Consider the following 25493-nt stretch of genomic DNA (forward strand, 5'->3'; position numbering starts at 1 on the left):
GGGTTATTCCACCTCCCCGCACTGGTCGGGGGACGGGGAGCATTCAACCAGGTAAGGTTGGGCAGGCTCGGTGCTCAAGGGAGCCAGTACGCCTGCATGGTCCGGTATTTCCGGCGCTACCTCCTCGCCCCAGCCCAGTACCACCAGTGCCTACACCACGCACCAGGCTTCCAGTGCGTTTTAAGAGCCCTGTTCCTCCTCCACGCACTCTCCCTATGGTGCGTGTCTCCAGCCCAGTGCCTCTAGTTCCGGCACCACGCACTAAGCCATCTGTGCGTCTCCAGAGCCCTGTACGCACTGTTCCTTCTCCCCGCACTCGCCCTGAGGTGCGTGCCCTCAGCCCGGTACCTCCAGTTCCGGTACCACGCACCAGGCCTATAGTGCGCTTCGAGAAGTCAGTGTGCCCTGTCCCTGCTCCCCGCACTAGCCTTGAAGTGCGTGCTGTCATCCCGGTACCTCCAGTTCCGGCACCACGCACCAGGCCTACTGTGCGCCTCAGCAGGGCAGAGTCGGCCGTCTGCCCAACGCCTTCTGCACTGCCTGTCTGCCCAGCTCCGTCTGAGCCATCTGTCTGCCCAGCGCCGTCTGAGCCATCTGTCTGCCCAGCGCCGTCTGAGCCATCCGTCTGCCCAGCGCCGTCTGAGCCATCCGTCTGCCCAGCGCCGTCTGAGCCATCCGTCTGCCCAGCGCCGTCTGAGCCATCCGTCTGCCCAGCGCCGTCTGAGCCATCCGTCTGCACAGCGCCGTCTGAGCCATCCGTCTGCACAGCGCCTTCTGAGCCGTCCGTCTGCCACGAGCCATTAGAGCCGCCCGTCTGTCCCGAGCCATTAGAGCCGTCCGTCAGTCAGGAGCCGCCAGAACCGTCCGTCAGTCAGGAGCCGCCAGAGCCGCCAGCCAGTCAGGAGCCGCCAGCCAGTCAGGAGCCGCCAGAGCCGCCAGCCAGTCAGGAGCCGCCAGAGCCGCCAGCCAGTCAGGAGCCGCCAGAGCCGCCAGCCAGTCAGGAGCCGCCAGAGCCGCCAGCCAGTCAGGAGCCGCCAGCCAGTCAGGAGCCGCCAGAGCCGCCAGCCAGTCAGGAGCCGCCGGAGACGCCAGCCAGTCAGGAGCCGCCGGAGACGCCAGCCAGTCAGGAGCCGCCGGAGACGCCAGCCAGTCAGGAGCTGCCGGAGTCCCTCAGCCCGGAGCTGCCGGAGTCCCTCAGCCCGGAGCTGCCGGAGTCCCTCAGCCCGGAGCTGCCGGAGTCCCTCAGCCCGGAGCTGCCGGAGTCCCTCAGCCCGGAGCTGCCGGAGTCCCTCAGCCCGGAGCTGCCGGAGTCCCTCAGCCCGGAGCTGCCGGAGTCCCTCAGCCCGGAGCTGCCGGAGTCCCTCAGCCCGGAGCTGCCGGAGTCCCTCAGCCCGGACCTGCCGGAGTCCCTCAGCCCGGACCTGCCGGAGTCCCTCAGCCAGGACCTGCCGGAGTCCCTCAGCCAGGACCTGCCGGAGTCCCTCAGCCAGGACCTGCCGGAGTCCCTCAGCCAGGACCTGCCGGAGTCCCTCAGCCAGGACCTGCCGGAGTCCCTCAGCCAGGACCTGCCGGAGTCCCTCAGCCAGGACCTGCCGGAGTCCCTCAGCCAGGACCTGCCGGAGTCCCTCAGCCAGGACCTGCCGGAGTCCCTCAGCCAGGACCTGCCGGAGTCCCTCAGCCAGGACCTGCCGGAGTCCCTCAGCCAGGACCTGCCGGAGTCCCTCAGCCAGGACCTGCCGGAGTCCCTCAGCCAGGACCTGCCGGAGTCCCTCAGCCAGGACCTGCCCCTTATCCCGGTGCTGCCCCTTATCCCGGTGCTGCCCCTTATCCCGGTGCTGCCCCTTATCCCGGTGCTGCCCCTTATCCCGGTGCTGCCCCTTCATTTAGGTGGTTTTAGTTGGAGGGTGGTCATTGGGAGGGGGGTACAGAAGCGGGGAGTGACTATGGTGGTGTGGGGACAGCGTCCGGAGCCTGAGCCACCACCGTGGCCAGATGCCCACCCAGACCCTCCCCTGGACTTTGTGCTGGTGCGCCTGGCGTTCGCACCTTGAGGGGGGGGTTCTGTCACGTTCCTGACCTGTTTTCTGTTGTTTTGTATGTGTGTGATGGTCAGGGCGTGAGTTTTGGGTGGGCAGTCTATGTTTTCTGTTTCTATGTTGGTTTTGGGTTGCCTGGTATGGCTCTTAATTAGAGGCAGGTGTTTTGCGTTTTCCTCTAATTGAGAGTCATATTAAGGTAGGTTGTTCTCACTGTTTGTTTGTGGGTGATTGTCGCTGTGTCTGTGTTTGTTGCACCACACGGTACTGTCTCGTCTCGTTCTTTCGGTCGTTCCTGTTCATGTGTTCTTCGTTTCATGTAAGTTCGTAGTTTAGGTCTGTCTTCATCATTTATTATTTTGTAGGTTATCAAGTTTAGTTTGTTATAGTGTTTTCGTGTTTTTCCCGTCTTGTTTAATAAAGTCATTATGTATTCACAACCCGCTGCGCCTTGGTCTACTCACTCACCGAAAGAGAGCTGTTACACTGTGATTATTGTTATTTGACCATGCTGGTTATTTATAAACATTTGAACATCTTGGCCATGTTCTGTTATAATCTCCACCCGGCACAGCCAGAAGAGGACTGGCCACCCCTCATAGCCTGGTTCCTCTCTAGGTTTCTTCCTAGGTTTTGGCCTTTCTAGGGAGTTTTTCCTAGCCACCGTGCTTCTACAACTGCATTGCTTGCTGATTGGGGTTTTAGGCTGGGTTTCTGTACAGCACTTTGAGATATCAGCTGATGTAAGAAGGGCTATATAAATAAATTTGATCAACATTCCCACACAAAAGTTTATGAAATGCTGTGCATTAAATTGTACAGCCTTTAACTTGCAGGGATGGGCAGTCTCGAACGTCTTAACTATAGGCTACCCCAACTTTCTCCTATTTCTATCATGTTAAATATTAGCCACTGTCAGTATCGACTGTCAGTAGGCCTAATAACCACACAGATTCAACTGCCAATTTACTGTTAGTTCCCTTCAGTTGATATAGCCTACATTATCATTCAAGTTAATTACACTATTTTGTTTACCTTTGGTTCCTCTGTAAATTATGTCAAGGCCATATGTTTGTTGCTGAAGATCATTAGTAACAGTCGATAATATACCAAAAAGGCTAATTAAAACGTTATGGAGTGGAGCACAGACCAAGCCATAACAGTTTGAACCCTACGCATGATGCAATACTTGGCTGTGTCATCACAGTTCCATGGTTAGTGCAGACAATAGATGACGGTATAAGCTACTATTGTACACTATTCTTCCTACATTACCATTGGTTGAAGAACTGAGTGTGGCAATTTTCAGAATTAATCAAACCACCAATTTCTTTATTTTCTGCGTAAAGGCTCTGCTCACCAGTTTATGATTAATAAATACTTTCCTAACCCTAAATAATCTACGAGATCAGAGTATTTTTAAATCTACCAATTGGTGCTGAAACTGAGACGATTATGCATATATTTAGATGGCTTGATTATGCATATATTTAGATGGCTTTCTTTCATTGATCCATAATATTCTACATTTCAGTTAAAGGCATTCAGTTGTAGAACTCACTATCTCTCTTTCCCGTTCCTTTATTCTGAACACGTTGTCTAGATATATTGTAGTGAGTCTGGACAAAATTCTAACTAAAAGTTACCAGCGTTTTGAATGCGATGGCTGAAGGTAAATGTACTGAAAACCCTATTGAGTGAAAAGTCCACAAGAAGATCTGTTGGCCAGTAAGTGGGAGAGTTTTCAGCGGTTGAATTACATTTATTTAGCGCACACAAGGGAACCACGCCTGCAAAGCCCGTTGCTCACCAGCACAAGGTAAGTCTTAATACCAACTACTGAGAAGTGCATAGGAAAGGTGTGTGCAAGAAAAGAGTAATTTCCTATGTCCGAATTGGGCTCTATGTTATCAAGAGATTTGTTTCATTTCCTGAAGAAAGTTACATTCAACAAACCCAATATTGTGATCTACACTGAGTATACAAAACATTAAGAACACCTGCTCTTTTCATGGCATAGATTGACTAGGAGAATCCAGGTGAAAGCAATGATCCCTTATTGATTTCACTTGTTAAATCTACTTCAAATCAGTGTAGATGAAGGGGAGGAGACATGTTAAAGGATTTTTAAGCCAATTGAGACATGGATTGTGTATGTGTGCCATTCAGAGGGTGAATGGGCTAGACAAAAGATTTAAGTGACTTTGAACAGGGTATGGTACTAGGTGCCAGGTGCACCGGTTTGTGTTATTAAGAACTGCAACGCTGCTGGGTTTTTCACGCTCAACAGTTTCCTGTGTGTATCAAGAATGGTCCACCACCCAAAGGACATCCAGCCAACTTGACACAACTGTGGGAAGCATTGGAGTCAACGTGTGCAGGCATCCCTGTGGAACGCTTTCGACACCTTGTAGAGTCCATGTCTCGACAAATTGTGGCTGTTTGGGGGCGGGGGGGTGGGGGGGTTTCAACTCAATATTAGGAAGATGTTCCTAGTGTTTGGTATACTCAGTACCTGTTGAACCCTTTTTATGTAACGTGGTTCATTGGCTCTTAATACATTTTTCTGTACAGATCATCGTATAGGCCTGGAGTGTAGCAGCTGTTGTACAGGCATCAGTCTCCACAAACAGAGATATACTATTGGTCTGTTGGCAAATCAGTAGCACAGATTCAGACATATACCCTCACACATCCACACACACACACACAGCCTTTTCCCAATGACAATGCACTTAGTCATAAGCGAGACAGACTAAATTACTTGTGGGATTTCTCTACGCGCACCACCTTGGTTCACCCTCTCTCGCTACAGCCATTAATAATATAATAAGTTAGTGCTACATCAATCTGTATCTAAACTAGAAGTCTTTGAGGACATGGCCTAAATCAAACTTAGTTCGGGGGAACAGAGCAGATAAGATGCGTGTTTGCATCCCAAATGGCACCCTATTCCCTATGTAGCACACTTGTTTTGATCAGAGGCTCTGGTCAAAAGTAGTGCACTACATAGGGAATAGGGTGCCATTTGGGAGGCACACCATAATCTGGCAGGCACTAAACAGTTATATTGCTGAACTGTTGAATGTCAGTATTGAGTCATTTGTTTGTTCCTCATGATGGTGTGTAAACAGCTTAGCTAGATTGCAGTTCCTATGAGACACTGAGTTAAATGGGCAAACAAACATACCTGGAGGCAGAGCTTGGGAGAGAAAAACACTCTCACTGCACAAACACTACTGTGAAAAACACACAAACACGCACACAGACACACATGGTTGCTCCTCAGTTTACAGTGCAGTCACTTGAAAGATCCTGAAGGTTTATGGAGAGGGCCTCCAACTGATCTGGTGTAGACTAAGACTTGAAAGGAGTGTGTGCGCACTACGGCGCCGTGCAGTTTTTTTTAACAATCCTCTCCCCCGACATATCCCAAACATGCACTTACCTGCCCTGCTCTGCAACTAATCACAGCTCCTACTGTAACCATTACACTCCAGCCTCAAAGCCTTGCAAAGCCTCATTTCCCATGCTATGCCCAAGGATAGGGAACTATTACTGATGCAAACAATGCTTCCAATGGAATATTTTGCCATTCCATTGTATAATTGATGTGAAAGGTTGAGTCTGTACGTGTGGTGTTTCTAAAGTATCTCCATGTATTGACAGATGCGTGTGTATTTTACATGTATTATGTATCCGTATACTGCAGACCTACACTATAATGACTCATCGACTGTAAAGTCAGTCTCTCTGGATTACAGTGCACGTCAGGGATTGTTATTATTATTTATTGAGCCTAGTTGACTGTATTATGTGTAGAGATGTTAAATGTACTTTAAAATAAAGTTTAATTTCCATAACAGTGAAATAGTATAGAATGCACCCCACCCCCTATGATACTCTGTACCCTTGAACTCACAAACTGTCTCACTCTAACAGCACACCATGTGTAATTGAAACAGACCGCACATTGGAGGAACACACACTCCCAGTACAATTGCCATGAAAATAACAATGAAACAAAAACACCCTCAAGTTGACATTATATTAATATAATAACTACAATAACTAACAACGGTACACCCTTGGTTAGTGTACACGTCAACATTGCATTGCACACAGAGCGATATATACGAATATGTATGGATAGATGGGCTGTACTACCTCATGGGTATCAGTAGCTTCTGAGCTGGATGGTTGCCAGCAACAGTGTGTGAATCCAGGCCATCCTAGCGTCTGGCTGAGGCTCTATGTGCTATCCATGACTGCCTTGTGTCCCTCCCAGCTTCTTTCCCTTCGGGTATTCCTCAGATTTTTACTCCACTCGTCCAGAAAGGGGAAGTAGGGGACAGGGTCCTCCGTTGTATCTTTATTTTCTTCTCCCTCCAACAAAAAACAGGAACTTTAAACGAAAAAAAGTGCTCGTTGGTCTGGTTACTTACCATGCAGATCCCTCTTTAGGCTTCTGCTCTCCCTCTCCTCGTTGACAATCCCTCTCGTCCCCTCTCTCTCTCCGCTACAGTTGGGGAAGTGCACTCTCTCCCGTTCTCTCTCCTTCCTCTCCCCCTCTTTTTCTCTCGGCCTCTAATAGTTAGTGTTGCATTTCAACACCTGCTTATAGAAAGAGAGGGAGAGAGGAGTGCGCTAGCAGCCATCTGCGTGAGAGAAAATGTTTTCCTTTCTGTGAATATGTGTGATAGTTTGTCTGTCTGTGTGTGTGTGTCTGCATGGGTCGGATCCTTGTGTGTCAACAAAAATGCACTGAAAGTGGATAGAAGGCAAGTAGGAGGGGAAAAGGGGTGGGAAGTAGACAGTGTGTGCGCTCAGGCGTGTGTCTGTCTGTGTGTGTGCTCAGGCCGTGTCTGTGTGTGTGTGTGTGTGTGTGTGTGTGTGTGTGTGTGTGTGTGTGTGTGTGTGTGTGTGTGTGTGTGTGTGTGTGTGTGCGTGTGCTCCCATGCAATTAAGTAAGTAGCTAGTATCAGTTTGGAGAAAGAAAGTATTTGCAAAGGCATGCTTGAACTACTTGGCTTCTCCCTCTCCCAAGCATTATAACTCCCTAATTAAACATAAAAAATGGTTACCTCGGTCAACCCTCTACTAAGCAGTGGTGAGAGAAAGTCTGATTGTTCTCATTTGAACAGTTTTCCAGATTTTACCAATAAAAAATTCTAAAGTTGTTCTTTCATCATGAAATCTATCCAAAAAAACCTCAGTTGCCAGTTTATGTGCTATCATAAAAACTCTACACAATATTGTACATTCCATCTTACAATGGCAACTTGTTTGTGGTTACATGACAAGCAGGGTTGGGGAGTATTGGATTACATGTAATCCGTTACATGTAAGGGATTACAAAAAAAACGGTAATTGTAATCCGTTATGATACCAGCAAAAATATTGTAATCAGATACACATACTTTTGAAAAACTTCGAGGATTACTTTAAATTCAGAAAGGAGGTTTGCAAAAAAAATCTTTGAAACGTCTGTTGTTTTCTCAAAGACATTCAAATCAGCATTGAAGGAGCAAGTTTAAATTCGTTCCACCCGAGCGAGTCTGACCACAAGTCAGAGACCACTATGATGACACACCAAATGGGTTTGATGGATCGCGGGAAAAGAGCAGGAATAGGCTTTTGTAGGCTACAGTCCAAGCTGTCTTCCAATGGTACGACTGGTGTTGGCATCCAAAGATGATCAAATTTGAATAAACGCTTGGAGGTAAGGATGACAGCAGTGGTTTAGTCTACGGTGATATGGATATCACCTATTATTGATATCTACATAGTGCATTGATGTGAATCACACTGCTGCTCTCTTATTTAGCTATTTGTGACTTACAGATTGTGGTTGTTGTGGACGGCTGTTCACAAATCTACATGTGTATTTGAACCCAATAATGGTTAAATTCAAAAAGTTTAAGCTGCCTGTCAATCATTGTTTTTGAAACCAGTGAAAAATGGCTCTTGCACAGCTGCACAGTGCGGATCCCAGCCCATGGAATAAAAGTGGGGCTTTTATTGCTCAATCTAATTCATGCAGATAACATTTTTTAATCCATAGCCCTAATGGACACATGTTCAAACTCATACACTTTTGATAGACTTAAAGGGGCAATCTGTAGTTGCTAAAACAATTTTTGTACTTATATATATATATATATACACACACACACAGTCAAAAGTTGACACACCTACTCATTCCAGGGTTTTTCTTCATTTTTACTATTTTCCACATTTGAGAATAATAGGGAAGATATCAAACTATGACATAACACATATAGAATCATGTAGTAAGCAAAAAAGTGTTAAACAAATAAAAATATATTTCATATTTGAGATTTTTCAAGAATATAATTTATAAATGCCTCATGAGCTTAGTTCAACTGTCACACTCCATGAGAACCCAAAATATAAGCTTGTTTTTCTCCAATGTTTGTAAACTTTGTAAATGTGAACAAACACTGTATAGCCTCATAACATGGTTAAAAAAATTGATATCATGAATGGTCAATCCTTGCATCCATAACTCTGTCCATTAATCCGAGAGTGCTTACATTTCTCCAGGCCCATTCCTCAGCTTTTTACCAACAGAGGCGGGCGACCATTTTGTTATTGTTTCATCTGTGGATTTGCCCTTTAAACAGCTGCATATCAAGATAATCAAAGTGTCACCAACAAAAAGTTATAGCAAATGCAGCATATGGCATTCATTTTTCACATGTAAATAGCACTTTTCAGTAGTGCTCAAAGCATACCATTCCATGAACGCAACTCGAATCAATGAGCCCAATCAGTCCTACATGACAACAGAGTAGGGCTGGCATACTAAGTTTTGGGGGGATGCTCAGGTAAACAATTTGGCTAATCTATACTTCCATATTTTCAAGTCCTGTTCTTGAAGACCAAGGGGTATAACATTTATTTGAATGACTGGAATTCTATTTTTTGTTTTTGTTGTTGCTATTTTTCAACACTTTCGTGGTATCCAATTGGTAGTTACAGTCTTGTTCCATCGCTGCAACTCCTGTACGGACTCGGGAGAGGCGAAGGTCGAGAGCCGTGCGTTCTCCGAAACACAACCCAACCAAGCCGCACTGCTTCTTGACACAATGCCCGCTTAACCCGGAAGCCAGCCACGCCAATGTGTCGGAGGAAATAAGGTACACCTGGCGACCCTGTCAGTGTATATGCGTCCGGCCCGCCACAGGAGTCGCTAGAGCGGCCAAACCCTCCCCTAATCTGGACGACGCTGGGCCAATTGTGCGCCGCCCCATAGGTGTCCCGTTCGCAGTCGGCTGCGACAGAGCCTGGACTCGACCCAGGATCTCTAGTGGCACAGCTAGCACTGTGATGCAGTGCCTTAAACCACTGCGCCACTCGGGAGGCCCGTGACCAGAATTCTGATAGACTTTGGTTTTTAATGTAAAGATACCATTTAATCATATTATTATAAGTAGTAGAAAGCGATGGGTTAAAAGAAGCCTACATAACCAACCCATAAAGTAAAATGTAACATCAATATATGGCCAGCTATGTAAACGTTGACATTGATTTATCCTGCAATAGATGTGGTTCAATTGGTAACATACATGTTTGTCTTCTTTTAATGCCTCTTAAGGGGAAAGTAATCTAAAAGTAACTGAATGTAATCAGATTACGTTACTGAGTTTGGGTAATCCAAAAGTTACGTTACTGATTACAATTTTGGATAGGTAAGTAGTAAATGTAACGGATTACATTTAGAAAGTAACCTACCCAACCCTGATGACAAGTTGACACTTTTCAGTAGGTTACAATGGGTGGTGTTATGGGTTTTCTCACTCCCTGCCTTTCAGTGCTTCCCCACTCTATTTAAGTAAATGTCCAGTGTTTCCAGATTTCTATGAAATATGACCTGTAATTAATTACAAAATGAGTGAAATAGTTTTCCTTCCAAATAGGTTTATTAAGTATGTTAAGAAGTTTAAGAAGCAGCTTTTCTGTGTTTAAATGGTGTGGATGTATACAGGTCATTAAAAATATTCATGCAAGTAGACAGCTGATTGGCCAGCAGTTTGAGGTGGAAGTTTGCTTTGGCCACAAATATGAGTATAGGATGAGTCAACAACATTATGTGGGTATGAGTTAACTTCTTTGGGAAAGGGGGGCAGTATTGAGTAGCTTGGATGAATAAGGTGCCCAGAGTAAACTGCTTGTTACCCAGGCCCAGAAGCTATGATATGCATATAAGTAGTAGATTTGGATAGAAAACACTCTAAAGTTTCCAAAACTGTTAAAATAATGTCTGTGAGTATAACAGAACTCATATGGCAGGCGAAAACCTGAGACAAATCCAACCAGGAAGTGGGAAATCTGAGGTTTTTAGTTTAATTTAAGTGATTGCCTATCCAATATGCTGTGTCTATGGGACCAGATTGCACTTTACAAGGCTTCCAGCAGATAGCAACAGTCTTTAGAAAGTTGTTTGAGGCTTCTATTGTGGAAGGGGGTCGAATAAGAGCTGTTTCAACAAGTGGACTAGGCTGAGGCCAATGAGTTGTTTACTGCGCGGTTACGCGGGCGCGCCGTTCCTTCTTTTTCCTCTGTAATGAATACGCTATTGTCCGGTTGGAATATTATTGAAGATTTATTATAAAAATACCCTAAGGATTGATTGTAAACATCGTTTGACATGTTTCTACAAACTGTAATGGAACTCTTTTGACTTTTGTCTGGATTTTGCACTCGCGCATTGTGCCTTTGGAATAGTGAATTAAACGTGCGAACAAAACGGAGGTATTTGGACATAAATATGTACGTAATCGAACAAAACAAACATTTCTTGTGGAAGTGGGAGTCCTGGGAGTACATTCCGACGAAGATCAGCAAAGGTAAGTGAAGATTTATAATGCTATTTCTGACTGTTGTTGACTCCACAATTTGGCGGATAACTGTATGGCTTGCTTTTGTGGCTGAACGCTGTTCTCAGATTATTGAATATTGTGCTTTTGCCGTAAAGCTTTTTTGAAATCTGACACAGCGGTTGCATTAAGAACAAGTTTATCTTTAATTCTATGTAAAACATGTATCTTTCATCAAAGTTTATGATGAGTATCTCTGTTATTTGATGTGGCTCTCTGCAATTTCTCCGGATGTTTTGGAGGCATTTCTGCACATGGCGCCAATGTAAACGGAGGTTTTTGGATATAAATATGAACTTGATCGAACAAAACATACATGTATTGTGTAACATTGAGTCCTGGGAGTGTCATCTGATGAAGATAGTCAAAGGTTAGTGATTAATTTCATCTATATTTCTGCTTTTTGTGACACCTCTCTTTGGTTGGAAAATGGCTGAATGCTTTCTGTGACTAGTTGCTGACCTAACATAATGATATGTTCTGCTTTCGCTGAAAAGCCTTTTTGAAATCGGACAGTGTCGTTGGATTTAACGAGAAGTGTATCTTTAAAATGGTGTGAAATAATTTTAATTATGAGATTTCTGTTGTTTTGAATTTGGCGCCCTGCAATTTCACTGGCTGTTGGCGAGGTGGGACGCTAGCGTCCCGAACGATCCCAGAGAGGTTAACAGAATATGTACTTTTTAAAGTGAGATTTTCAAATGACAGTTACTCTAAGTGTGATGTTGAGGTATAATGGGAGAACCATTAGTACAATGTCCATGTCCCAAATAGCACCTTTTGCCTACAGAACCCTATAAAAAGGAGAGCACTATATAGGGAATAGGGTGCCATCTGGAATGCACAGTCTCTCTGGAAGACTGTGACCACGTTGCATACCTTACTCCACTAACTGACATGTACTAACGCACACTTCCTGCAGGCTGAATGGCAGAGGAACACACTCACAGCAAGCATAGCAAGCAAAAGATGAACGCTACAGCGGTAGAGAAAGAGAGAGAAAGAGAATAGGGGTGAGAGAGCAAGAGAAAGGAGGAAAGAAGTCGCCGAAGGCCACAGGAATATTTCAGAAGGGTGGGTAGGAGCAGAGGGAAAAGAGGGGAGAGAATTAATTAACAGAACACCTGTCTCTCTCTGACTCCTAATAAATCAGAGGGATTTCATCTGGCTGGAGTTCTCCTTTTCTGAGGGGAGTTCACGTTTCTGAGGGCGTGGGGAGGAAAGGGGAGCAGATTTTTCGGTAAGATAACAACAAAGTTCTCTGGTATCTTGAACTTAAATTTATTTCAGATTGACACCTTATTGGTACTGTATCTCATTCATCCAACCAGAGTTATTTTCCAAAATTTGAAATGCAAAACAGCTTGCGCAAAACTTGTTACACTTGTAGAAAGACTTCAAATCGTATAGTACAGTACAAACAAAAGAAGCAACAAGATTCCAATATGTTCCAGGTCTATCTCATTACAAATATAGAGTGAGAGTGTAGAAAAGCAGGACCAGGTTCACATATGTAAATATGTAAGTATACCTATGTGTATATACATTATAACAAGCTCATCCATTTAACAAAGTGAGAACATCACAAATCAGCATAGTTGAAGGACAGAAATCAAGTCATCAGCTCATAGAAAAGCAACAAAAACGTAACAATATATTAGTATATATATATATATATAAGTATATATATATATATATAACTTAGAAGCTTAACAGACTGCATCAGTGAGAATTTCTACTCAACCCATCCAGGACGTTCACGACAAGAAACAAAACTCCCACAATGGCATGGTCAGAACACGGGGATGCACACCCACCACCACACAATTTAAAGGACCACAACGAGAAACAATGGGCAAGCAAACACCAGTCTTGTGCTGATGGGATGCGAAGAGAGAGAGAGAGGCTACACATGCCATGGGAAAAGTCTTATGGATGCAATAACTTAGGTTAAGGTTATATGGGTCTGGCTTTGAACACTTTAGCATTTCTATCGCCATATTATGACCGTTGTAGTGAGCCCAGTCTTTAAACATTGTGCATGTGTTTTTACTGAGTATGAATCACAGAGCAAACAGGCTAGCTGCTGCTGACTTGAGCAGTACAATGTTAGAGTTAAGGCTCATGGGTTTTTGTGTTTGTGTGCGTGTATGTGTGTGGGGGGGGGTATAAAGTCTATAAAAGGATATAAAGTCTGGAATTCACTTATGAAGATCAAATCGGTTTCTGTAATAATGTAATACGTAACTTATTAACACCACTGCTTGCACTACTTATACAGCAGCTTTAGAATCAATCAATTCATGTCTCTCTCTGGTTTCACCGCCCTTAATAGTCCAGGAAATGTACACTGGATCCAATGAGATACTGACTGTAACCCAAATGGCACCCTATTCCATATATTGTGCACTATTTTGACCAGATCCATATGGCACCCTTTCCAACGGCAGTGCACTACATAGGGAATAGGGTGCCAATTTAAATCCTTAATGACTCACTTTATGTGTGTGTAGTTTCAAATGAACAGGAGCCCTAGCTAATAAGTAATCACTAATATAATATAACAGGGATAAAACTGAACCGAAGGAGGAAAGGGTGTTATACATACAATAGGTCACGATGGGGTGTGGTATATGGCCAATATACCATGGCTAGGGCTGTTCTTAGGCACAACGTTATTTAACCAGGTAAGTCATGACAACACATTTTCTTTTGCAATAACAACCTGACCACCACAATGATTCTTTGCAGGAAAGCAGTGGGTGTGTGAGCATCGCCATGTTCCACTGACCTGGGCTGGAGGCCGGGGCACGTTGACTCACCAACAGGGCCTCCTGACTGTCAGCCAGGGCCTGCTTAGCCAAGTAGCGCTCTCTCTTCATCTTCAGCTCCAGAGACTCAGGGACATCCGGCACCATCCAGTCTATCGCTTGCAGGAAGAAAAACACTACAAGCTGGAGAGAGGGATGGAGGGAAAAGAGCATACATTGGGGGTGACAGGAAGGTAAAGAAGGATAAATAGATAGAGATAGATAGTGAGACAGAGGGATGGAAAAGAAGACAGTGTGAAATTAGATTGAAACCTCCGCGGAAGAAGAGGGATTCTGAGGAGAGTAGTATCAATAGAGTAAAGGTGATAAAATATAAAATAGTAAAATACCATGTGAAAGCCTGATAGGCAAAGATTAGCAAGCTTCAAATGATCACAGGTACAAAATAACATACACAGGTAGTAGATAAGGGGGTAGGACAGAACAAGTAATGAATAGAAAGACGGACAGGGCACAGTATTAGGAGAGAATGCAAAAGGCACAGGTTAAATAGAGGAGCAAGTAGAAAGCAAACAATGACAGAGACAGACAGTCAGTTCCTTGCATACCTTGAAAGCGATGATGAAGCCTAACCTTACAGCCAGGAGTTCCCAGTAAACCAGAGTGTAATTTCCATTGCTGTCCCTTAAGGCTTTATATCTACAGGCAACACATTCATGGTTGTCAACAACAGGTCAGGATTGTCAACATCACCAATTCTGCCCTCTACTGGAAAGACTTGAGATGAAATGTAAAACATGCTAAACAAGGGAGGTTGACTTTCATGGGGGTTTGGTATAAATATCCTAATATAAGCATTTGTTGGCAGTGGCTAGTCTAACAAAACTAAAATGTGGATTGCAGTCACTCATTTTCCATAGACCGCTGTCAAGCTACGGAATCACATATGTAAACATTTCAAGGAACTATGCCTTAAAGTATATACAACAGCTATACTGTATCTACTATAGTGTGTTCCAGTGTGTATTTATGATCACTATTACCTGCACATGGGATGGCTGGTGTAGCTGGGCGGAGCATAGGCCAGAGTGAAATGAACATATCCGTTCAGATTGTTGTCAAACTTGTACTGGTAAAGCAGTCGTGGTAAGAAACCTGGTGTGAAGGCAATCAAGAAAGCCTGAAAGGGGTAGATTGACATACAAAATCATTTTAGATGGTACAGTAAATTAAAATGAACAGAAATGATAAAAACACGACATAATAATATTATAATCCTTTCAATATACTGCTTAAAAGGACATTACAAAATGTAACTTTATCAAGATGTTTTCAGACCAAATATTTCCAGACCAATTTTGGAATTGAAAGAAATACAGAACACTGGTGATGAGGTCATCACTACGCGACTTCCAAGAGAGACCTGGTCCAATAGCAGCAGGGGAACAACGTTTCAGACAAAACAACTTACATACACTAAAACAACAGCAAACAAAACTATAAACACACATACAGTACAACAAAAACATTTTACGTTAAAAACACAAGTCTTTACTAAAAACAGCTGGCCTAAAAACAATTACACTCTTCTATGATATATACATCGATCAAGTGTTTAAACTCCACCAATGATACTAGATCATCACATTTTTAAATGTTCAGGAGAGAATTCCAGGACCACGGAGCTAAGTAACTAAAACTATTTCTACCATGACCTGTACTAATTTTTGGTACTGTTAGAAGCAAATCAGAATGGGACAGTAATCGATATTTATTTACCGACCTGACTAAAAAAGAACAGAGATAAAATGGCATTTTACCCAATATGGCCTTATAAATCAGTGTATACCAGTGTTTAAGCCTACGCAAGGTCAATGACGACCAGCCAACAGCGCTGTAGAGATCACAATGATGTGTTAAACGTTTTTGATTTGTAATGAACCTGAGGGCTGCATGATACACTGAATCAAGTGATCTCAGGGTAGTGGCTGAGGCATATATATATATATATATAACATCACTAAAATCTAAAACCGCCAGTAATGTACATCATACCAGTTCCCTCCTGGCCTCAAAAGAAAAACAAGCCTTATGCCGGTAATAAAAACCTATTTTCAGCTTGAGCTTCCGTTCTCTACATGCACAGTGAAGCTCAGCTTAGCTTATCATCAACCCACACACCTAAATATTTGTACACTTTAACTTGCTCTATAGTATGTCCAGCCAATGTAGCAATGACATGATTAGTAACATGCTTGGCATTTGAAAATACCATGCATTTTGTTTTACCTGAATTTAGAACCAGCTTTAAATCATATAGATTCTGTTGTATGATGTTAAATGATCTTTGGGCATTTTCAAAAGATAAAGATAAACTACTACCACTTGAATAAAGAACAGTATCATCTGCATAAAAATGTACATTCGCTGTTTCAATAAGATCCCCAATGTTGTTGATATACAAAATGAACAGCAGTGGGCCCAAAATAGAACCTTGCGGAACACCTGAGCACACCTCTATGGACTTAGATTTACAACCATCCGCCATTACACATTGTGTACAATTTGATAGATAATTTATAAACCAATCTAGAGCATGATCAGTAATTCCACAACATTTTAACCTTTGCACTAACACAGCATGGTCCACGGTGTCAAAAGCCTTCGACAAATCAATAAAGACACACACACAATGTAACTTCTTATCAAGAGCACAGTGCATGTCATTTAAAACCTTCAATGTTGCTGAAACAGTGTTGTGGCCAGACCTAAAACCTGATTGCATTCCATTTATGATGTTGTTGTCTTGGAAGTAGGCCTTTAGCTGCCTACTAACTAAAGGACTCCAGTACCTTTGACAGTACAGATAATTTTGATATGGGTCGATAGTTGTCAAGTAGCGAAGGATCTCCACCTTTCAGGAGAGGCAGTACAAAAGCAGATTTCCATAACTTGGGGATTTCCTTAACATCAAGTGTGAGGTTAAAAATACATGTTAAGGGGGAGCAATGATGTCTGCAGCTAGGTGTAGGAAACAGATTTTTCCCATCAATTTCTTTCAGGGCTTTACACACTTCTGAAACAGAAAAGGATGAAAATGAGAACCTGGTGAAGGAGTGCACAGGGGTGTCAGGTAAATTCATAGGGGGCTCAATTATACCTTTGGCCTTTTCAAATAAAGTGCCGGCATCTAAAAAAGGCTGATTCAGGGCTTTCAGAATGGAGGTTCTCTCAGTTACAATCTGTGTGTCTACCAACAACTGTTTGGGAAGCTGTGTATCTTTTTGCACTCCAAACCCTTCACTACTTGACAAAATTTGGATGGATTATTTAAACTATGTGAAGTAGATTTCAGATAGTGGTCTGTTTTCAATTTACGGATCATAGCCACACCCATATTTCGAAAGACGTTTAAAAGCCATCCAATCATCTGCCAAACCAGTCCCTCTTGCTTTAGCCCACATAGCATTTCGTTCCCTTATGATTTTTGTAAGTTCCTTAGTAAACCAAGGGTTCTCTCTGCCCTTAATCCTGATTTGTTTTAAAAGGGGCCTATTGCATACATCCTGGAATGTGTTGTGGAAGTAAGAAAAGGCTAGTTCAACACCAGGGATCAATTCCATTCCATGCTAGATACAGCATGTAAAAAACCTTGAATATCAAACTGCTTCCAGTTTCTTTTCGTAATAACAGGTGGAGATTTTAGGAATTTTACGATCTCTCACACATGCAATAGCAGAGTGATTACTTATGTAATTTGCAAAAATACCAGAAGCATTAAAACGATGAGGAGTATTGGTTAAGATCAAACCAATCAAAGAGGATTTCAGAGGATATTTTATACTCAACCTCGTTACACTGTTGACAATCTGAGTGAGATTATAGGTATTGCATAGAATATTGAGTTGATCAGAGCTAGATGTTAACCAGTCCTGATTCAGATCACCCATCAGGACAAACTCAGAATTAACATTCTGTGATAACAATTCGAAAATACGATAAGGGAGTAGATGAGTAGATAAGATAAGGGAGGTAAAGGCAAAAAAAGGCCATGGTGACGAAGTAAATACAATATAGCAAGTAAAACAATGGAATGGTAGATTTGCAGTGGAAGAATGTGCAAAGTAGAAATATAAATAATGGGGTGCAAAGGAGCTAAATAAATAAATAAATACAGTAGGGGAAGAGGTAGTTGTTTGGGCTAAATTATAGATGGGCTATGTACAGGTGCAGTAATCTGTGAGCTGCTCTGACAGCTGGTGCTTAAAGCTAGTGAGGGAGATAAGTGTTTCCAGTTTCAGAGATGTTTGTAGTTCGTTCCAGATATTGGCAGCAGAGAACTGGAAGGAGAGGCGGCCAAAGGAGGAGTTGGTTTTGGGGATGACCAGAGAGATATACCTGCTGGAGCGCGTGCTACAGGTGGGTGCTGCTATGGTGACCAGCGAGCTGAGATAAGGGGGGACTTTACCTAGCAGGGTCTTGTAGATGACCTGGAGCCAGTGGGTTTGGCGACGAGTATGAAGCGAGTGCCAGCCAACGAGAGCGTACAGGTCGCAGTGGTGGGTAGTATATGGGGCTTTGGTGACAAAACGGATGGCACTGTGATAGACTGCATCCAATTTATTGAGTAGGGTATTGGAGGCTATTTTGTAAATGACATCGCCGAAGTCGAGGATCGGTTGGATGGTCAGTTTTACGAGCGTATGTTTGGCAGCATGAGTGACGGATGCTTTGTTGCAAAATAGGAAGCCAATTCTAGATTTAACTTTGGATTGGAGATGCTTAATGTGAGTCTGGAAGGAGAGTTTACAGTCTAACCAGACACCTAGGTATTTGTAATTGTCCACATGTTCTAAGTCAGAACCGTCCAGAGTAGTGATGCTGGACGGGCGGGCAGCGATCGGTTGAAGAGCATGCATTTAGTTTTACTTGCATTTAAGAGCAGTTGGAGGCCATGGAAGGAGAGTTGTATGGTATTGAAGCTCGTCTGTAGGTTAGTTAACACCGTGTCCAAAGAAGGGCCAGAAGTATACAGAATGGTGTCGTCTGCGTAGAGGTGGATCAGAGAATCACCAGCAGCAAGAGCGACATCATTGATGTATACAGAGAAAAGAGTCGGCCAGAGAATTGAACCCTGTGGCACCCCCTTAGACTGCCAGAGGTCCGGACAACAGGCCGATTTGACACACTGAACTCTATCTGAGAAGTAGTTGGTGAACCAGGCGAGGCAGTAGTTTGAGAAACCAAGTCTGATGAGAAAGCCTTGGCCAGGTCAATGAATACGGCTGCACAGTATTATTTTATCAATGGCTGTTATGATATCGTTTAGGACCTTGAGCGTGGCTGAGGTGCACCCATGACCAGCTCGGAAACCAGATTGCATAGCGGAGAAGGTACGGTGGGATTCGAAATGGTCGGTGATCTGTTTGTTAACTTGGCTTTCGAAGACCTTAGAAAGGCAGGGTAGAATAGATATAGGTCTGTAACAGTTTGGGTCTAGAGTGTCTCCCCCTTTGAAGACGCGGCAGCGTTCCAATCTTTGGGGATCTTAGACGATACGAAAGAGAGGTTGAACAGGCTAGTAATGGGGTTGCAACAATTACGGCAGATCATTTCAGAAAGAGAGGGTCCAGGTTGTCTAGCCCAGCTGATTTGTATGGGTCCAGATTTTGCAACTCTTTCAGAACATCAGCTATCTGGATTTGGGTGAAGGAGAAATGGGGGAGGTTTGGGCAAGTTGCTGTGGGGGGGCAGGGCTGTTGACTGGGGTAGGGGTAGCCAGGTGGAAAGCATGGCCAGCCGTAGAAAAATGCTTATTGAAATTCTCAATTATCGTGGATTTATCGGTGGTGACAGTGTTTCCTAGCCTCAGTGCAGTGGGCAGCTGGGAGGAGGTGCTCTTATTCTCCATGGACTTCAGTGTCCCAGAACTGTTTGGAGTTTGTGCTACAGGATACAAATTTCTGTTTGAAAAAGCTAGCCTTTGCGTTCCTAACTGCCTGTGTATATTGTATATTCCCTGAAAAGCTGAATATCACGGGGGCTATTCGATGCTAATGCAGTACGCCACAGGATGTTTTTGTGCTGGTCAAGGGCAGTCAGGTCTGGAGTGAACCAAGGGCTATATCTGTTCCTGGTATAATGTTTTTTAATGGGGCATGCTTATTTAAGATGGTGAGGAAAGCACTTTTAAAGAATTACCAGGCATCCTTCTCGCTGAAGTGTTTTAGGGAGCGTTTGACAGTGATGAGGGGTGGTCGCTTGACTGCAGACCCATTACGGACACAGGCAATGAGGCAGTGATCGCTGAGATCCTGGTTGAAGACAGCAGAGGTGTATTTAGAGGGCAGGTTGGTCAGGATGATATCTATGTGCCCGTGTTTACAGATTTGGGGTTGTACCTGGTAGGTTCATTGATAATTTGTGTGAGATTGAGGGCATCTAGCTTAGACTGTAGGACAGCCGGGGTGTTAAGCATGTCCCAGTTTAGGTCACCTAACAGTACGAGCTTTGAAGATAGATGGGGGGGCAATCAATTCACATATGGTGTCCAGGGCACAGCTGGGGACAGAAGGTGGTCTATAACAAGCGGCAACAGTGAGAGACGTGTTTCTGCAAAGGTGGATTTTTAGAAGTAGAAGCTCGAATTGTTTGGGCACAGACCTGAATAGTATGACAGAACTCTGCAGGCTGTCATTGCAGTAGATTGCAACTCCACCCCCTTTGGCAGTTCTATCTTGTCGGAAAGTGTTATAGTTAGGGATGGAAATTTCAGCATTTTTGGTGGCCTTTCTAAGCCAGGATTCAGACACGGCTAGGACATCCGGGTTGGCAGAGTGTGCTAAAGCAGTGAGTAAAACAAACTTAGGGAGGAGGCTTCTAATGTTAACATGCATGAAACCAAGGCTTTTATGGTTACAGAAATCAACAAATGAGAGCGCCTGGGGAATGTGAGTGGAGCTAGGCACTGCAGGGCCTGGATTAACCTCTACATCACCAGAGGAACAGAGGAGGAGTAGGATAAGGGTACGGCTAAAAGCTATAAGGACTGGTCGTCTAGTGCGTTCAGAACAGAGAGTAAAGGGAACAGGTTTCTGGGCGTGGAAGAATAGATTCAAGGCATAATGTACAGACAAGGGTATGGTAGGATGTGAATACAGTGGAGGTAAACCTAGGCATTGCGTGACGATGAGAGTGGTTGTGTCTCTAGAGACATAATTTAGAACAGGTGAGGTCACCGCATGTGTGGGAGGTGAAACAAAAGGGCTAGCTAAGGCATATTAGGCAGGGCTGGAGTCTCTACAGTGAAATAAGACAATAATCACTAACCAAAACAGCAATGGACAAGACATATTGACATTGGGGAGAGGCGTGCGTAGCCGACTGATCATAGCCTCCAATCACCAGTTGGAGGCATGAGACACGGCGATTCAGACAGCTAGCGGGCCGGGGATAGCAGAAGGGCCTTAGGGGGGACGTCGCGACGGAAGAAAGTCTGCTGTAGCTCCCTCGGACGGTTACGTCGGCAGACCAGTCGTGTTGGATTGGCAGGGCTCTGTGTATCAAATCAAATTTATTTATATAGCCCTTCTTACATCAGCTGATATCTCAAAGTGCTGTACAGAAACCCAGCCTAAAAGCCCAAACAGCAAGCAATACAGGTGTAGAAGCACGGTGGCTAGGAAAAACTCCCTAGAAAGGCCAAAACCTAGGAAGAAACCTAGAGAGGAACCAGGCTATGAGGGGTGGCCAGTCCTCTTCTGGCTGTGCCGGGTGGAGATTATAACAGAACATGGCCAAGATGTTCAAATGTTCATAAATGACCGGCATGGTCAAATAATAATAATCACAGTACCTCAGGAGTAAATGTCAGCACATCAGGAGTAAATGTCAGTTGGCTTTTCATAGCCGATCATTCATAGTATCTCTACTGCTCCTGCTGTCTCTAGAGAGTTGAAAACAGCAGGTCTGGGACAGGTAGCACGTCCAGTGAACAGGTCAGGGTTCCATAGCCGCAGGCAGAACAGTTGAAACTGGAACAGCATCACGGCCAGGTGGACTGGGGACAGCAAGGAGTCATCATGCCGGGTAGTCCTGAGGCATGGTCCTAGGGCTCAGGTCCTCCGAGAGAGAGAAAGAAAGAATTAGAGAGAGCACACAGGACACCGGATAAGACAGGAGAAGTACTCCAGATACAACAGACTGACCCTAGCCCCCCGACACATAAACTACTGCAGCATAAATACTGGAGGATGAGACAGGAGGGGTCGGGAGACACTGTGGCCCCATCCGATGATACACCCGGACAGAGCCAAACAGGCAGGATATAACCCCGCCCACTTTGCCAAAGCACATCCCCACGCCACTAGAGGGATAGCTTCAACCACCAACTTACCATCCTGAGACAAGGCCGAGTATAGCCCACAAAGATCTCCGCCACGGCACAACCCAAGGGTGGGGCGCCAACCCAGACAGGAAGATCACGTCAGTGACTCAACCCACTCAAGTGACGCACCCCTCCTAGGGACGGCATGGAAGAGCACCAGTAAGCCAGTGACTCAGCCCCTGTAATAGGGTTAGAGGCAGAGAATCAGAGAGGGGAACCAGGCAGTAAAAGGGTCCAGGCCAATTGGCAAAATAGGTATTGTAGCCCAAGAAATTGGCTGATGGTCCTCTTCAGCTAGCAGTCTGATATGCTCTAGACAGCTAGCGGGCCGCGGCTAGCGGATGGGCCTTCAGGGAATGTCGCGACGGAGGAGCCTGTTGACACCCCTCGGGCGGATTACGTCGGCAGACCAGTCGTGGTGGAATCGGCAGGGCTCCATGTCGGCAGTAAAAGGGGTTCGGGCCAATTGGCAAAATATGTATTGTAGCCCAAGGAGTGGCTGATGGACCTCTTAAGCTAGCCGGGGGCTGGGCCTAGCACGAGGCTAGTTCCAGGCTCACTGGTGCTTGCTTCGGGACAGAGACGTTAGCCAGGTGGGTAGCCACACGGATAGCAGCTAGGTAGCTGCGATGATCCAGGTGAAAAGGTTCAGAGCTTGCGGTAGGAAACCGGAGATGGAGAAAGAGCAGTCCGGTAAGCTCTGGGTTGAAACGTGCTGTGCAGACTAGCAGGAGTTGACCATCCTAAGGTTAGCTGATGACTGCTAACCGCTGAGCTCTGTTTTTACACTATGTATGGTAACACATCACAGAATTACAAAAGTATAGAAACTGAAATGAATGAAAGTCATTTAATGAATTGGCTCTAATCCAGACCCCCTCCTCTTGGAAGTCCATGCAGTCCCAGTGGTGAACCAGGGTGGCCATCTTGCGTTTTCAGTACTCCAGGAAGGTGACTGCCCAGAACGACATGAACACACTGAAGAAGACTGTCTAGGGGTGGTCAAACAAGTAGCCCACCTGCCAACACAGACACACCACATGTATTTACATGTTTTATTTTACCAGGTAAGTTGATTGAGAACACGTTCTAATTTAAAGCAACAACCTGTGGAATAGTTACAGAGGAGAGGAGGGCAGATGAATGAGCCGATTGGAAGCTGGGGATGATTAGGTGATTAGGTCAGATTGGGAATTTAGCCAGGACACCGGGGTTAACACCCCTACTCTTACGATAAGTGCCATGGGATCTTTAGTGACCACAGAGACGGCACCCTACACACAACGGCCTGCCATCTATGGATTTATTAGTAGTGGAACGGCTAAGCTAAAATATCCATAACGATTGTTCATTAATGTGATAAAAGCAACACATTTGGCATAGAGGTGAATGTATGTATTCTGAAAAGATTTAGATAAGCACATCAGACAGTCACTCATACCTTGTTACTTCCTATTAAATATAGCTTGTTTGAGTTGGGCTGATGCATATGAACATTAGGAGCTTACTTCCTAAACTGGATTACATCAAAATCTGGGCTATGCAGATGAATCCGGACATTCTGCTATTGACTGAAACTTGGATCTCTGGGGACATTCTGAACTCTGATATTTTATATTGAGTGTTATAATGTGTTCAGAGCTGTCAAACATTTCGCTGTCTCTATACTGAAAACCATTTCCCTTCCCCAAATAGTTTTGCTGCTATATTTAAGCCTTTGTCTGGGGAAAAATCAAACTGTTATAGAGGTCTAACATCCTCCCTCCGCTAACCTTTATGCACTCGAGGAGTTAACTAGTTTATTAAATCAGAAGTTATTACCCTGGGTGACCTAAATTATGATTGTCTGTCTGAAGCCTGAAAATCCCAATCTAAACGATGTGTAATTATCTAAACCTAACCCAGCTGGTGACTAAGCCTACACTGCCCAACCCTAAAGATCCTTCAAAGTCAACTCTGATTGATCTTATCCTAAAGAATACACCAGAGAATTATGTTTCTACTGGTGTCTTCAACCAAGACATTAGTGATTATTGCCCAGTTGTTTGTGTCAGAGATGTGAGAATACAAAAAAACTAAGCCTTGTCACATCAAAGAGGAACTTTAAAAACTTCAGTGAACAGGCTTTTTTACATTATCTTTATTTTATTGACCTTGATTGTATTTCCTATCCCTGAACCTGATTTATCTTTGAGCCTTTTTGCCGTTTCCTGAGTCTGGTTGTTGCCTGTGTTCTGTTCTGGAGTGTTTTTCCAGTGTCCTGGAACGCACCCTGTCTGGTTGCCGGGCGTTTTAGCTAGTTGGGAGATCTCAGATTAACCGCACCTGTATCCCATCAGCTATCTGTGCACCTGGTCCTGATCATCATCTCTCCTCTTCATAAGCCCGGACCTGACATCCATTCCCTGCCGGATCGTTAGCCTTAATCAGTAGGTTGTGCCAGCGTATCAGCCTCCAGCTTGATAGAAATTGTTTTGTTGTTTTTGTACGTCTTGCTTGCCTGAAACTTACCCCCGTTTGTTCTGTCTTCAGTTATTCACCCGGATCACTTACCCCATTCCTGCCTGGTCGTCGGAGGCTTCCGCTACTCCCTTGGACCCACCTATTCACTCCCATCAACTCACCACCGCTGCCCGTTACGCTACCTGGATATTTCTACCCCTTCATATTCACTTGTAAATAAATACTCACCTTCTTCCTACTCTCCTTGTCCTGGTCTGCTTCTGGGTTCGATTTTGAAAGAACGTGACATTTGACATTTATAAAACAGATGACCTGGTTAAGAAGCTAAGATTTAAAGTAGTTATTTTTCTACAGAAACAGATTGTGCCTTTCTCTAAGTGGTAGGAAGCAGATTATTCAGTCAACCTTTTAATCTGTTCTTGATTATGGTGATATTATTTATTAAAAGGGCAGCTGCTTAAACCTTTGGATGCCATCTACCATAGTGCCCTTGGTTTTGTTGACCGGTGACAGTTCTGATCCTCATCACTGCATCCTGTATCAAAAGGTTGGCTGGACTTCGCTAAAGACCCATAGATCTCTACATTACTCCCTTTTTGTTTACTAGGCCCTACTTCATAAATGCTGTCTTATCTAACTTTGCTGTTGAAGTATAGACACCAGAGTTGCGTAACCAGTTCACAGGATTGGATAACTCGAGGTTCCTTGGGTCTCCACCGAGCTAGGTAGATCTGCTTTTAGTTTTAATGCACCGTATTCCTGGAACAAAATTCTAAATACATTTCATCTTGATGTTCTGGTTTCGTTTGGGCAATTTAGAGTATTGATTGGGGACTCATTTGTGGAGGAATGTAACTGTTTTTCTGGGTGATTTGATGTTTTATATATAGTTATAGTTTGGGCATATACAGGGCACATTTGTAAAGGAGACCTA

The 25493-nt window shown here is 44.3% G+C and overlaps 1 protein-coding gene across 5 annotated transcripts in view; it reads right to left on the reverse strand.

Moving 5' to 3' along the window:
* LOC129860886 (rho guanine nucleotide exchange factor 19-like) overlaps positions 1 to 25493 on the reverse strand; it is a 71796-nt gene that overhangs the window by 33047 nt on the left and 13256 nt on the right. For 2 of the 5 annotated variants that reach the window (XM_055931768.1, XM_055931770.1), the window contains 3 exons: positions 14754 to 14890; positions 14319 to 14409; positions 13731 to 13893 (listed from right to left, as the gene is read on the reverse strand). In XM_055931768.1, coding sequence (XP_055787743.1) covers positions 13731 to 13893; positions 14319 to 14409; positions 14754 to 14890 — 391 coding nt within the window. Of the gene's footprint in view, positions 1 to 6203; positions 6895 to 13730; positions 13894 to 14318; positions 14410 to 14753; positions 25492 to 25493 lie in introns of those variants that run through there. The other 3 variants (XM_055931767.1, XM_055931772.1, XM_055931771.1) reach the window with 3 other exon arrangements.

Source organism: Salvelinus fontinalis, chromosome 8 (genome assembly GCF_029448725.1).
Source record: "Salvelinus fontinalis isolate EN_2023a chromosome 8, ASM2944872v1, whole genome shotgun sequence".
Lineage (NCBI taxonomy): Eukaryota > Metazoa > Chordata > Actinopteri > Salmoniformes > Salmonidae > Salvelinus > Salvelinus fontinalis.